This window comes from Saprolegnia diclina (genome assembly GCF_000281045.1).
Source record: "Saprolegnia diclina VS20 unplaced genomic scaffold supercont1.27, whole genome shotgun sequence".
NCBI classification, from domain to species: domain Eukaryota; phylum Oomycota; class Saprolegniomycetes; order Saprolegniales; family Saprolegniaceae; genus Saprolegnia; species Saprolegnia diclina.
The window spans coordinates 182991-195044 of NW_008246094.1; the positions used below are offsets into that span (position 1 = coordinate 182991).

The 12054-nt window shown below is 60.9% G+C and overlaps 7 protein-coding genes across 7 annotated transcripts in view; 2 read left to right on the top strand and 5 right to left on the bottom strand.

The window, feature by feature from the left end:
* Positions 1-15: 15 nt before the first annotated feature.
* SDRG_08743 (hypothetical protein) lies at positions 16-1029 on the bottom strand (the record flags this gene model as incomplete). The annotated part of the gene is made up of 3 exons (XM_008614640.1): positions 16-45; positions 84-348; positions 395-1029. 3 exons carry the CDS (start codon positions 1027-1029, stop codon positions 16-18), a joined length of 930 nt encoding a protein of 309 aa, XP_008612862.1.
* A 269-nt stretch (positions 1030-1298) lies between these two features.
* Positions 1299-2732, bottom strand: SDRG_08744 (hypothetical protein; the record flags this gene model as incomplete). The annotated part of the gene is made up of 1 exon (XM_008614641.1): positions 1299-2732. The coding sequence occupies one exon, from the start codon at positions 2730-2732 to the stop codon at positions 1299-1301; it is 1434 nt and encodes a 477-aa protein (XP_008612863.1).
* A 740-nt stretch (positions 2733-3472) lies between these two features.
* SDRG_08745 (50S ribosomal protein L22) lies at positions 3473-4351 on the top strand. The gene has a single exon (XM_008614642.1). The coding sequence runs from the start codon at positions 3548-3550 to the stop codon at positions 4112-4114; it is 567 nt and encodes a 188-aa protein (XP_008612864.1). The 5' UTR covers positions 3473-3547; the 3' UTR covers positions 4115-4351.
* Positions 4352-4553: 202 nt separating this feature from the next.
* Positions 4554-5205, bottom strand: SDRG_08746 (hypothetical protein; the record flags this gene model as incomplete). Its single annotated transcript, XM_008614643.1, has 2 exons — positions 4554-4652; positions 4720-5205. The coding sequence occupies 2 exons, from the start codon at positions 5203-5205 to the stop codon at positions 4554-4556; spliced, it is 585 nt and encodes a 194-aa protein (XP_008612865.1).
* Positions 5206-5389: 184 nt separating this feature from the next.
* On the top strand, positions 5390-9253 carry SDRG_08747 (hypothetical protein). Its single transcript, XM_008614644.1, has 2 exons — positions 5390-8810; positions 8856-9253. The coding sequence occupies exons 1-2, from the start codon at positions 5545-5547 to the stop codon at positions 9205-9207; spliced, it is 3618 nt and encodes a 1205-aa protein (XP_008612866.1). The 5' UTR covers positions 5390-5544; the 3' UTR covers positions 9208-9253.
* Positions 9254-9651: 398 nt separating this feature from the next.
* On the bottom strand, positions 9652-11514 carry SDRG_08748 (hypothetical protein). The gene is made up of 8 exons (XM_008614645.1): positions 11411-11514; positions 11239-11354; positions 10830-11186; positions 10545-10775; positions 10405-10482; positions 10208-10357; positions 10079-10162; positions 9652-10030 (listed from the first exon to the last, which is right to left on the bottom strand). Exons 1-8 carry the CDS (start codon positions 11475-11477, stop codon positions 9686-9688), a joined length of 1428 nt encoding a protein of 475 aa, XP_008612867.1. The 5' UTR covers positions 11478-11514; the 3' UTR covers positions 9652-9685.
* A 315-nt stretch (positions 11515-11829) lies between these two features.
* The window catches only part of SDRG_08749 (hypothetical protein), a 1287-nt gene continuing 1062 nt past the window's right edge, over positions 11830-12054 (bottom strand). Inside the window, exon 2 of the mRNA XM_008614646.1 lies at positions 11830-12051. Within this exon, the coding sequence (XP_008612868.1) occupies positions 11953-12051 (99 nt within the window). The 3' untranslated portion in view covers positions 11830-11952. The remainder of the gene's footprint in view (positions 12052-12054) is intronic.

Genomic DNA, 12054 nt, shown 5'->3' on the forward strand with positions numbered 1-12054 from the left:
TCGTCGTCGTCGTCGTCATGGAGCGTAAAGGACGCTTCGGAGCTGCTGCCGTCGCTCTCGTCCGTGCCCATGAGCGGAGGCACGTCGTCGCCCAGCGACAAGGCGGCTTTTCTCGGTGGCTCGACGTATTCGCGGCGCGGCCGGCGCGGCCCTTCGTCAATGATCAAGCTCGTGTCCATCCCGTCTAACTCCCGCGCCAGGTCGCGCTTGCGCTTCATGGCGGCCACGTCGTGCTTGCCAGGGTACCGCCCTTGCCAGCGCACGTTGGCCGCTACCAAGCGGTCTCGCACAATGTCTTCGGCGGCGTCGAGGCTCGGCGCCTCTCGAATCTTCTTGTAGATGGCCGGCCTACCGACGACGATGCGTTCAACATGCTATTGGCAGCGATACGTACGCGAGGACGCCGGCGGTGCGGGCAAGGAGCTTGAGCTGCTCGAGACCGTCCGAGGCCCACCCAGCATCGGCGGTGGGCTTCTTGGCGACTGCCGTCTTGCGCTTCTTGGGCGCGGGCGACGACTCATCGTCCGAAGACGCGGCCCGGCGACCCTTGGCACGCTTCTTCGTGGCGGGTTTCTTGACGGGCGTTGCACTGTCGCTGTCGTCACTCTCGCTGGCAAGGACTCGGTGTTTGCTGGGTTTCGAGGGCGGTGCGTCCGAGACGTCGCTGTCTTCGGACGGCTCTGGCTCGCCTTGGCTGCCACTGGCCTCGTCGTCCGAGTCTTGCACGACACGCTTGGCCGTCTTGGCCGCCGTCTTCTTGGCCACTGTCTTCTTGGCGACCGACTTCTTCCGCGGCGGAACGTCGTCATCTTCGTTGTCGCTGGCGGGTGGCGAGGCAGCACCCTTGCAGAGATGCAGCATGTCGGGCGCGATGCTCTTGACCATTGTCTTGACGGCCTTGCGCTCGTCGGCGTCCATCACGTCCATCTCGGTCTCGAGCACCTTCATGAGCGTGGCCACACTCACGTCCGCGTCCATGCTCGGAAGGATCCGGCGCAGCGTTGCCTTGAGCTCCTTCGAGGTCACCATTCCCCCACTCGTTCTGCACTGGCGGGAACGGCCGCTGCTGCGTATCCGGATGACACCGGTAAGATCGCAATATGGCGCCGGCGCCCCATCTTGGCCGCTTGCAGCCGACCAACCGACTGTCTTCCGTACGCTGCGCTGCATATGATCCGTCCGAGTCGCTTCGATCCTAGTATCTGCACTTGTACGCCACAGTATCGAGTCTGTCGTTGACCGCAGGAGCCGTGAAGCGAGACTAAGGCGCTAAGGCGGTGTAGGTAGAGATGCTTTTGTTAGCCACGCACGAGCCACACAGGCTCATCGTGCGCAAGGCTTGTCGGGTACTTTTGGCCAAAGCTCGGTGCTGGCGTCATCTGAGGCGCCCGCTTGGCGAATTGCGCCGTGATGCCAGTTGGTAGGTGCACGCGCTCGGTCGCCGCGGCCATTTCGTCCGGTGTCAACCCGGCCGCGGTCGTGTCGCCTGCGCCGAGCGACCGCAGCCACGCCGCCGTCCACGCCAACGACACGTCGACGACGCTGCCGCCCGCGCCGTGGAGCTGCGCGTGGAGCGCCGAGAGGACGCCAAAAGCTAGTAGATGGCCCGTCGCGTGGTCGAGGCCTTGCGTCGGCAGCGCCCGTGGCGCCGACTCGCCAAATGCTGCGGCTTCGTCAGCGTTGATGCCGGTGGCGGTCTGGAGAAGGCTGTCAAAACCGCGCTTGCCGCCCCACGGGCCGTCGGCCCCGTACGCCGAGCATCGCCCAAGCACCAAGTGCGCATTCAGGGCAAAGAGATCGTCGGCGCCAAAGCCTTTTGCAGCGAGCGCGCCGGGGCGGTACGCGTCGAGGAAGACGTCGGCCGAGGCCACAAGGTCTTGGAGGACCGAGGCATCCTTCGCCGTCGTCAAGTCGAGCTGGATCGTGCGCTTCCCGCGCGACGTGTCGCCATCAATCGACGGCAAACTCGGCAGCTGTGGCGATGTCACCCAGAGCACATCGGCCCCGTGCGACGCAAGGGTCCGCCCCGCGATCGGACCCGCGAGAACCCGCGTCAAGCAGAGCACCCGCACCCCCGAGAGGCAATTTGTCGTCCCACTATGTGACCAGACAGGGCGGTGCGTGGTTCGAGTTGCCGCGGCTTTGTGTTGTTGCACGCGCCATGGCACGTGACCATTGGCCGCGTACGTGGCATCGAGGTGCGACGCCATCGGGTGCGCCTGCCACGCGTCCGACGTCCGATACGCCGCGGCGCACAGACCGCGCTCGGACGCAAGCGCCTCGAATGGCTCTGCCTGCCACGCCGCCAACGCCATCTCGACGTTCTTGCGACCGGCGTTCAGCGGCAAGCCCAAGAGGCCCAAGAGGCCGTCGCGGTGATGGGGAAAGTTGGCGTGCAGCCGGACGTAGCCGTCGTTCGTGGCGTAGAGGCCCGAGAGCGGGTCCCACACACCGGGCGCCGGGCGCGTCACGTCGGGCTTGTACACGGCATGGGAGAGAAACTCGGCGCACGCATCCTGCGCATCGACGGTGACGCTCGAGCGGCTTGCGCCGGTGCGGAGATGGTGGATCTCGGCGGCTGCGAGCGACGCGAGACCGATCGAGATGGACGCGGCGCTCGAGAGGCGAAAAGCGCTGGCAAAGCGGGGTGGGCCCGAGAGGTACAGCCGCGATAGCGCGTCGGGCGGAAGACCCGCGGCCAGCCACAAGCGTTGCGCTTCCTTTGCGTCCATACTTGGTACCCCGAGCGATGTGAAATGCCATGCGATGACGTAGGACCCGAGAGGATCCGCTCCGAAACCGGACGGCTTCGTCGCGACACATTGGGCTTCTCTGAGAATTAGAGCGTGAGAAGCGATGAGCGCATTGCGCGGCAGCTGCGTTGCGTGACTTAGGATCTAGTATGATGTAAAAAGCCATTTGAGCAAGCCACTTCGAGAGACCCGACCTCTGGCTTGTCCTAGATGCCGGCGTCGCCGCTTGCTAGCTGTCCAGGGATGGCGAAGAAGCTATAGCGCACACCTGCAGACACGGCGGGCATGCGACACCGAGCTGCTCGTGCTGCTTGGGCAGAGGCAAACGTTGCGCGCCGAGCACCACGTTGCAGGATGCTCCGTGGAAGATCCAACGTGGCGGGTTCATTGACACGGCTAGTTGCACGCAACTTTTCCGCGTTCCACACACCCTACGTGCAAACGTACACCATGCGCGGCGGTGTTTACCATGGTATTCCCTTGTATACGCACGGTACTATCGGCCATACGTGGCGGTTGCCGGGCGGCCGTCGGCGGTGGACCGATACCGTCCATGCTTGGGCGTCGTCAAGTTGCGTGTGTCAAGCCAACGTCAATGTCTTGGTGTTTGTATTGGTTGCATTTGGTCCAATCAGCGTGAAGGAGGGTTTTCACTGGCGCTTACAATGCCGGGTGGTGATTGGGCGAGACGGGTGGTGACTAGGGCTGTGAGATTGGTGGTTGGTTGGCGGAGAGGGTTGGCGGGCTCGCATGGCAACTTGGTACCAATCGCAACTTAACATCGCAATAGTAAGATGCCTTCGTACAGCCAAGAACCGGAAGACCAGTCGCGCTCGGCCAAGAGCCGTGGCAGCCACCTCCGCGTGCACTTCAAGCACTGCCGCGAAGTGTGCCACACGATCAAGGGCCTCCCGGTCGGTAAGGCCAAGAAGTTCCTTGAAGCCGTCTTGGAGAAGAAGGCCGCTGTGCCGTTCACCAAGTTCACGGGCGGTGTCGGCCGCCACGCCCAGGGCAAGACCCTGAACGCGCCGGGCGACAAGTGCCGCTGGCCCCAGAAGGCGACCAAGATCATCCTCGACTTGGTCAAGAACGCCGAAGCCAACGCCGAGCTCAAGGGCCTCGACACGGACAAGCTCTACATTGCCCACACGCAGGCCAACGCCGCGATCAAGCAGCGCCGCCGCACGTACCGTGCCCACGGTCGCATTGGCCCGTACATGTCGAACCCTGCCCACATCGAGCTCATCTTGACGGAGAAGAAGGAGAACGTCGCCAAGGCTGAGGACGCTGCGCCTGCCAAGATCTCGCGCAAGCGCAACGCCCAGCTCCGCCTCAAGTCGGGCGGCGGCGTCGCCAACTAAATCTCAAGGCTCGGTGCTGCGGCTGAGTGTGTCGGAAGGCCGGTAACCTTCTAATAAACTTGCGATGACAAAACACGAGGCTTACTCAAATGTACCGATTTGCCCTCGTGTTCTCTTCGCGGTCTTGCGTTGCCTCGACACTCACGACCGCGAGGGACCTACGACGGCTCGTCCTCCTTCCTGTCCTGTTGTCCTCTCCATCATGGACCCGACGACGTACTAGTACGCTCCACGCTGCCTCCGAGACACGGCAACTCGTCTGCGATCCGCTAGCCCATATGCACAACATGTCATTCGTACCAGCATTACGATACTTGCTCTTGCGCAATGTCGTGGACCGTGGACGCGTCATGCGCCCGTCTACGCTGCGAGTCCTCGCCCCGTGGCCCAAGGCGCGATGTCTCGTCCGCCGCATCCGCTGCGAGTACATGTAGGTACGTCAGCGGGGCAGGCGCAGTCCCTTCTTCTTCACGCGGACCCGAAGGATGCCACCATGGCTGCCTTCGGTCTCGCAGCGTGCATACCGTACGACTAGCAACTAGCCAGGTTTATCTATACTATATGACATGGTTATTACCGAGCCTAAGAGGTTATCGCAGCGTGACGGTCTCGGACGGCGCGATGAGCTCAATGAGCGGGCGCACGGTGCACGCGTCGCAGCCCGTCTCGGTGAGCACGCGCGTGAGATCGTCGAGCCAGCGTGTAAAGTCCACCTCGGCCGTAAAGCCAAGCGTCCACGACTGCAGCGTCGCCGCGTCCTGCAGCAGCAGCGTGTACGCTGGCGACTGGTAGCGCGCGTACATAGGAATGACAGCGCTGATGTTGCGCAGCGCCATGGCCTTGGCGCCGTTATAGATGCAGTGGTTGGGCTGATCCAGCGTCACAGTGGTGCGGCGGAACGCGCGGTCCATCGAGAAGAAGCTCACAAACTCCTCCGAGAGCACGATGGGCGTTAATGTCGACGACGCATACAGTACGGACAACCAGCGCGACGATGGAAGCCATTCGTAGAGCCGTGACGCGAGCGACGTCACTTGGCTACTGGCGCCGAGGCCATGCTCGAGCACGTGGAGCTCGTCAAAGTGCAGCATCTTCTACACTGTGGCGGTCGTCGACTCGGAAGATTCGAGTTATTTAAAGCATTAGATATACACGCAGTACAACGCCCAATCACCGGGCGGGAGACAGCGACAACGGATGTTCCTCTGGCGCCAACGCTCGACGGGCGGCGAGCAGGTGGCAGCGTGTCCTGGCGTCGAGGTACTAGTGTGAGATTGCACTTTGGCTCACGTTGACATCCGGCGCTTTTTGCTACCAAGTAGTTCTTGACATGGACTAGAATCGCGCGACTCGTTCGTTCTAGTCGTTTTTACAGTTGTAGGTCTAGTCGAGTCGTAGTCGTGAAGTAGCTTGTTGGAGCTCATGTGTCGATGGCGAGCCAGAAACTACTTGGGGCCATTGAAGATCCGCCGCGCGAAGGACGTGGATTGGCTCAGAATGCTGGATATTTGACCAATCAAATCGCGTGCAATCTTGGCGTGCCCATTGTGGAGGGAACTTTTGGTTTCAGGATGAAGCAGCAATCGCTCCTGAGCTTCTTCTCGCCGCCGGCCAAGAAGCCACCGACGGGCGGCGACGCCAAGGAAGGAACACCTGCGACGTCGGCGAAGAAGGCGCCGGCGGCCAAGCCCTCGGCCGCCAAGGCCACACCGGCCAAGTCGACGCCGGCCAAGTCACCTGTGGCCAAGACGACGCCAGCCAAGACGACGCCGGCCAAGACGACGCCAGCCAAGACGACGCCGGCCAAGACGACGCCAGCCAAGACAACTCCGGCAAAGGCGGAAGCAAGCATGCCACGGGTCGAGCTCACGCCACGAGCCAAGCCGCAGAAATCGTACAAGGACGTCCTTGGCTCGAGCTCGGACGACGACGCGGACGACGACGAGCCGCTCACCAAGAAGCGCAAGCGCCTCACCAAGCCGCAGTCCAAAGCGATCGCCATCTCAGACGACGACGAGGAAGACGAGTGGAAAGAGCCCAAGGACGTGGTCATGGTCGAGAGCGACGACGGCAGCGTCAGCCTCGCCAGCGAGAGCGAAGAAGACGTCAAGCCCATCCAGAAGAAGGCAAAAACCAAGTCGCCAGTGACCAAGAAAGCGCCTCTGAAAGCGGCCAAAGCGCCGACGAAGGAGACACCGCCGGCGGGCAGCGGTGGCACGCTCCGCCAGCACGACGCGTGGCCATGGCTCCACGCCGAGCGCATGGACATGAAAAAGCGCAAGCCATCCGACCCCGAGTACGACGACCGGACTCTCTACCTCCCCGAGACGTTCTTGAGCAAGGAGACGCCGGCCATGCAGCAGTGGTGGGCGGTCAAGCGCGAGAACATGGACACGGTCCTCTTCTTCAAAGTCGGCAAGTTTTACGAGCTCTTCCATATGGACGCCGACATTGGCTTCAAGGAGCTCCAGCTCAACTACATGAAGGGCGAGAAGGCGCATTCGGGCTTCCCCGAGAAGGCCTATGCCAAGTACTCGTCGCAACTCGTGGCGCGCGGGTACCGCGTCGCGCGCGTCGAGCAGACCGAGACGCCCGAGATGCTCAAAGCCCGGGGCACCAAGTCCAAGGTCGTGCGCCGCGAGGTCTGCTCGCTCTTGTCGCCGGGCACGAACACGATCAGCTTCCTCGATGGGTCGACGCCGGTGCTCCGGACGGGCGTTGCGTCGTACCTCCTCGCGTTGAAAGAGGAAGAGACGTCGTATGGCCTTTGTCTCGTCGACTGCACCACTGGGGCGTTTGTCCTCGGGCAGTTTGATGACACGCGGCAGCGCGACCGGCTGCGTACTGTCTTGGCGCAGTTTCACATTGCCGAGATCGTCCACGAGCGCCACGGGCTCTCGAAGGAGACGAAGGCGGTGCTCAACCACGGCCTTGCCACGTCGACGTGCGTCCGCACGGAGCTCAAGGCCGGCGCCGAGATGTGGGATGCGACCCGCACGGTGCGGGAGCTCAAGTCGGCTGCGTATTTTGCGGCCGAGGCCTGGCCCAGTGTGCTCTTGGCGTGCATCGACTCGGACGGGACGGTCAAGGCTGACAAGGCGCTGGCGATTGGCGCGCTCGGCGGGTGCGTCTGGAACCTTCGCCGGAGCTTGATCGACCACGAGCTTCTCTCGCTCGGGCAGTTTGCGACGTACACGCCGCCGGATGCCTCAAGCGAGCTCACGCAGCGCTACGTGGTACTCGACGGCCATACGATCTCCAACCTCGAGCTCTTGCGCAACAACTACAACGGGACACGCCAAGGATCGGTGCTGGAGCAGCTCGACAAGACGATCACGGGCTTTGGGAAGCGGCGGTTTGAAGAATGGCTGCTCAAGCCACTCTGCCACGTCGACGAGATCCACGCGCGGCTGGACGCGGTCGCCGACCTCATTGGGCTCCACCACAGCGTCGTAAGTGAAGTGCGGAGCATCCTCAAGAGCCTTCCGGACCTCGAGCGCCTCTTGTCACGCATCCACGCTCTGGGGTCGGCACACCGCGCGCAAACGCACCCGGACGGCCGTGCTATCATGTACGAGCTTGCGTCCTACAACGTCCGCAAGATCAAGGACTTTGTCGCGGCGCTCAACGGCTTCAAATCTGCGATCCGGGTCGTCGAGTTGCTCCGGGACGCGGTCACCGCGCCTGTCCTGACCGAGTGGGTCGAGTCGTACCCGGATGTCTCGGAGGTTCTGTCCTTCTTTGATGCAGCGTTTGACCACCGCCAAGCACTGCAGTCCGGCACGATCCAGCCGCAGGCTGGCGTCGACGCCGACTATGACGACGCGGCCAACGAGGTGACGACGGTGCTCGACGAGCTCGATGTGTATCTGCAGGCGCAGCGCAAGGCGCTCAAATGCAAGTCGATCGTGTATTGGGGCACCAAGCGCGAAGACCGCTTCCAGCTCGAAGTGCCCGAGTCGGCGATCGGGTCGCAGCAACCCAAGGCGTACGAGCTCAAGAGCAAGAAGAAGGGCTTCAAGCGCTTCCATACGCCCGAGATCCGCGACTTGCTGCGGCGCCTCATGGCCGCCGAAGACCGCAAGGAAGACGCACTCAAAGACCAGACGCGCAAGATGTTTGCGACCTTTGATATGCACTACGCCAAGTGGCTTGCTGCCGTCCACGCTCTCGCAACGCTCGACTGCCTCATTAGCCTCGCGCTCATCTCGGGCCAGAGCGACGGCTACGTCCGCCCCACCTTTGTCAACGCCGCCGCCGACGGGCCCTTCCTCGAGATTGTGGACGGCAAGCACCCGAGCATTGCGGCGTCCGTGCCCGACTTTATCCCGAACGACACGACGTTGAGCGGATCGACGCCGATGCTGCTGCTCAGCGGTCCCAACATGGGTGGCAAGTCGACGCTCCTTCGGCAAAACTGCATCCTCGTGCTCATGGCGCAGATGGGCTGCTACGTCCCCGCGACGTCGTGCGCGCTGACGCCGGTCGACCGTATTTTCACGCGGCTCGGCGCGTCCGACCGCATCCTCGCAGGCCAGAGTACGCTCTTTGTCGAGCTCGCCGAGACGGCGACGATCCTCCGGCACGCATCGCGCCACTCGCTCGTCATTTTGGACGAGCTCGGTCGCGGTACCTCGACGTTTGACGGCACGGCCATCGCATATGCTGTCGTCGAGCATCTCTTGCACGGAATTGGGTACGTTTTTTTAAATGTATCAAGGTATCAAGAGGCGCGAAATAGGTGCCGGACGATGTTTGCGACGCATTACCATTCGCTCGTCGAAGAGTACATTGAGAACGACCGCGTCGGCCTCGGCCACATGGACTGCATGGTCGACCCGGACAACGACGCCAAGGTCGTCTTCCTCTACAAGCTCGCCGACGGCATTTGCCCCAAGAGTTATGGCCTCAACGTCGCAACGCTCGCCGAGCTCCCGGACGACGTCATTACACTCGCGGGCGCCAAGTCGGCCGAGTTTGAAGATGCGCTCAAAAATACGTTTGCGTGCTCGGAGCTGCAGTCAGCCGTGCGCAATGCCGCCGCGGCGAGCGACGGCGCCGCCCTGCGCGCGCTCTGGACGAATCTTGCCTAGTCGTTTTCTGTATCTACATATACATATATCGTCCTTCCAAAATTTGATTGTATTCCTACAGCGCACAGTTGGACTGGCGCCGGTTCAAACCTCAGCGTCCGACCATTTGAGTGTGCTGCCGCCAAGTCACTTCTTATTGACACTTGGCTGCCGCTCTCGCATCGGCGCTTTGGACGGCGGGGCCGCGGACCAGACATCCAGATTGCGAAGCGGACTAGCGCCGTGTGGGTGTCGACGAGTTGTGCGTCGTGTGATCTCTAATGTCAATGATATCAGACGGTATACGTTCGGTCTTACATCGTTGAAACTAGAGATAGGAGTCTTCGATCTCTATACATTGTACTTCTGTTCACTGTAGTAGCAAAAATATACATGTCAGTAGATTGCCCGTTGGTGGTAGCCACCGACGGTCGCCATCCCGCTATCTCTTGTCAAACCCCGAGATGGAAAAAGCGCCAACGGCTCTTTGACAATCGAGTTACTCGTTCTTCTCAAACATGAGCAGCCCTTCTTCGTAGAGGGCTTTGACAAGCCCGATCTGGTCGGCCGGGTCTTCGTGCGGGAGGTCGCCGACGCGGAAGAAGGCCGGGTAGCTCTCAAAGATGTACTCGATGCTCTCGGCGTCGTCGATCTCAAACTCGAGCGGCGAGAGCGGGTTCTCGTGGTGCTTGCGCGAGTTTTCCTTGCAGTGGTAGACGACCGCCTTCCCGTCCTCGATCGCCATGCGCGCAATGCCATACCGCAGCAGCTTGAAGCGCGCGTTGACGTTGATCTTTGGCCGCGGACTGCCCTCGACCGTGCAGTCTTCCTCCTCGTCTTCGAGCTACCATCCCATTGCATCAGTGACGCACCTCCGTCATCGTGTTCGTACCAAGGGCGGGAGACGGTCAACGAGAAAGTTGCGCGCCATTTGGTCGCACGCCGCGTCCGCAATGTCCATGGCTTCCGTCACAATCTACGAGGTTCTCAATCCCGTCTCAAGTATCAAGTTGATACAAACCTCGCGGAGGTTCTTCTTGAGCGCGGCAAGGAATGCAACGCGGCGAGGGTCTTCGGTCTTGTCCGAGTGAATCGCACCCATGTAGCCGAGGTAGTCGCGCGGCAGCGACTTGCGCAGCTCGACGTTTTGAGCAATCACGTTGGTCACAGCCTATGTTTCAAGTTGATACAAATCGCACCTGCAACGCAAAACCATACCTGCGGCATGAGCGTCTCGAGGAGGTTGCCGTAGCAGTTTTGCTGCCCCGTCGACACTGTCACGTGCAGCGAGTCGGCCTACGCAAAATGAAAATCCCGTTAAATAGCGTAAAATACGGGAAAATATGCAAAATACGTACGTCGTCCGGGCTCTGCGCCTGGTGGATAAAGCCGCGGGGGAAGTAGATCAAGTCGCCTTGCTCGACGAGCACGTCGACGATCGGGCTACCAATCTCGTCCTGCTTGAAGTTGCGGCTCGACGTGCGCGGGAGCGTCTCGTCGTCGCTCAATGGCGCGTAGACCTTCCACTGCTTCTTGCCTTCGACCTGCAGCAAGAAGGCTTCAATGTCGTCGTAATGCGGCGCAAACCCCTAGATACCACAAAACGATATGCCTCTTTTTCAAACGCGAATTTTGCGATGGACCTGCGTGCCCTTGGGCGTGAGGTACGTGTTGGAGCCGGCCATGCAGCCCCACTCTTCCTCGAGGATCGAGAGCATTTTCCAGACCGGGTCCGAGAACTTTTGTGGGCACAAGAGGCGCACCGAGCAGCCTTGCTCAAAGTGCTTCCAGACGGTCGCCGGGTTAGCCGCGCCATCCGGGTTGAGCGTCGTGCGCACGTCGTTCTGGTACCGCGTCAAGTCAATGTCCTCGCCGTACTCGAGCGTGTGCTCGCGCAGCATGCGGTCGATCTCGTCGCGGCTGAACCACCCGTCATAGTACGACTCAAAGTGGCGCTTGATCACGAGCGGCTTGCGCTCCCAGTAGTTGGCGTAAAAATCCTGTTGACGCAAAGGACTAGCACCTTTTCGTAGCAGTAGCATAGAGAGTTACCTCGAGCGTCACGGGGTAAATGAGCCATTGGAAAAAGAGCTTGGCCTTGGTCGAGCTGTGGAGGCCCGTGTCCATCGCGAGCTCGTGCGCGTCGGTGACGTCATCACCCTCGATGGCTACGCGGTGTATGATGAGACGGCGGTGACGCAGAGCGCGTCGATAGAGGTCGTACGGGCGTCGATCACGAGCGGGTGCTTCTCTTCGACCTTGCGGCGCTTGGACGACGACGGCGCAGACATGACCGAGTAGGATTGGTTGTGGTCGACTGAGTGCAACGATTGGGTCGTAAAAGCAATAGATAGCCAATCAAACGCGAGGTGAGGAAAATACGCCAAGGCCATTGGTGGATTATCAACAAATGGCATCGGCGCATTGCCACGCACAACGCAGATTGAGCTCTTGCATCAGAGTGCGCCGAACCCGTGAGCTTGCTTTGCTGGGCGGTGCATCATGCTCAACTACAGTAGGTAGTATGCACTGCGTAGCTCCGCGGACAGCGGCCAATCTAGCCGGCTCTCTTTTTGAGCAGTCAACTGACGCGCTTGAGCTTGGCCAGTCGTTTGGTCCTGGGCATCAGACAACGCATACATTCGCAAAGTGTTTGAGTATACAAGTTGTCATCATCGAGTAAATGTTTGTTCATTTATCTTCAATATACGATACGGTTTAAATGTACAGACACAGTGGCTGTTGCTCTCTTCTTGCGAGAGCAGTTTACGCTTCGTCGCGCTTGGGCGTCTCGATATCGACAGTCTTCTGGGCGCGGACCGACCCGTTGGAGAAGAGAAGCTCAATGTCTTCGAGGAGGAGGCCCTT

Coding starts and splice junctions, on each gene's coding strand:
- SDRG_08745 (XM_008614642.1), top strand. CDS start 3,548: ATGCCTTCGTACAGCCAAGAACCGGAAGACCAGTCGCGCTCGGCCAAG.
- SDRG_08747 (XM_008614644.1), top strand. CDS start 5,545: ATGGCGAGCCAGAAACTACTTGGGGCCATTGAAGATCCGCCGCGCGAA. Junction 8,811..8,855: donor CATCTCTTGCACGGAATTGG/GTACGTTTTTTT, acceptor GGCGCGAAATAG/GTGCCGGACGATGTTTGCGA.
- SDRG_08748 (XM_008614645.1), bottom strand. CDS start 11,477: ATGTCTGCGCCGTCGTCGTCCAAGCGCCGCAAGGTCGAAGAGAAGCAC. Junction 11,355..11,410: donor CCCGCTCGTGATCGACGCCC/GTACGACCTCTA, acceptor TACACCGCGTAG/CCATCGAGGGTGATGACGTC. Junction 10,163..10,207: donor TCAAGAAGAACCTCCGCGAG/GTTTGTATCAAC, acceptor AGAACCTCGTAG/ATTGTGACGGAAGCCATGGA.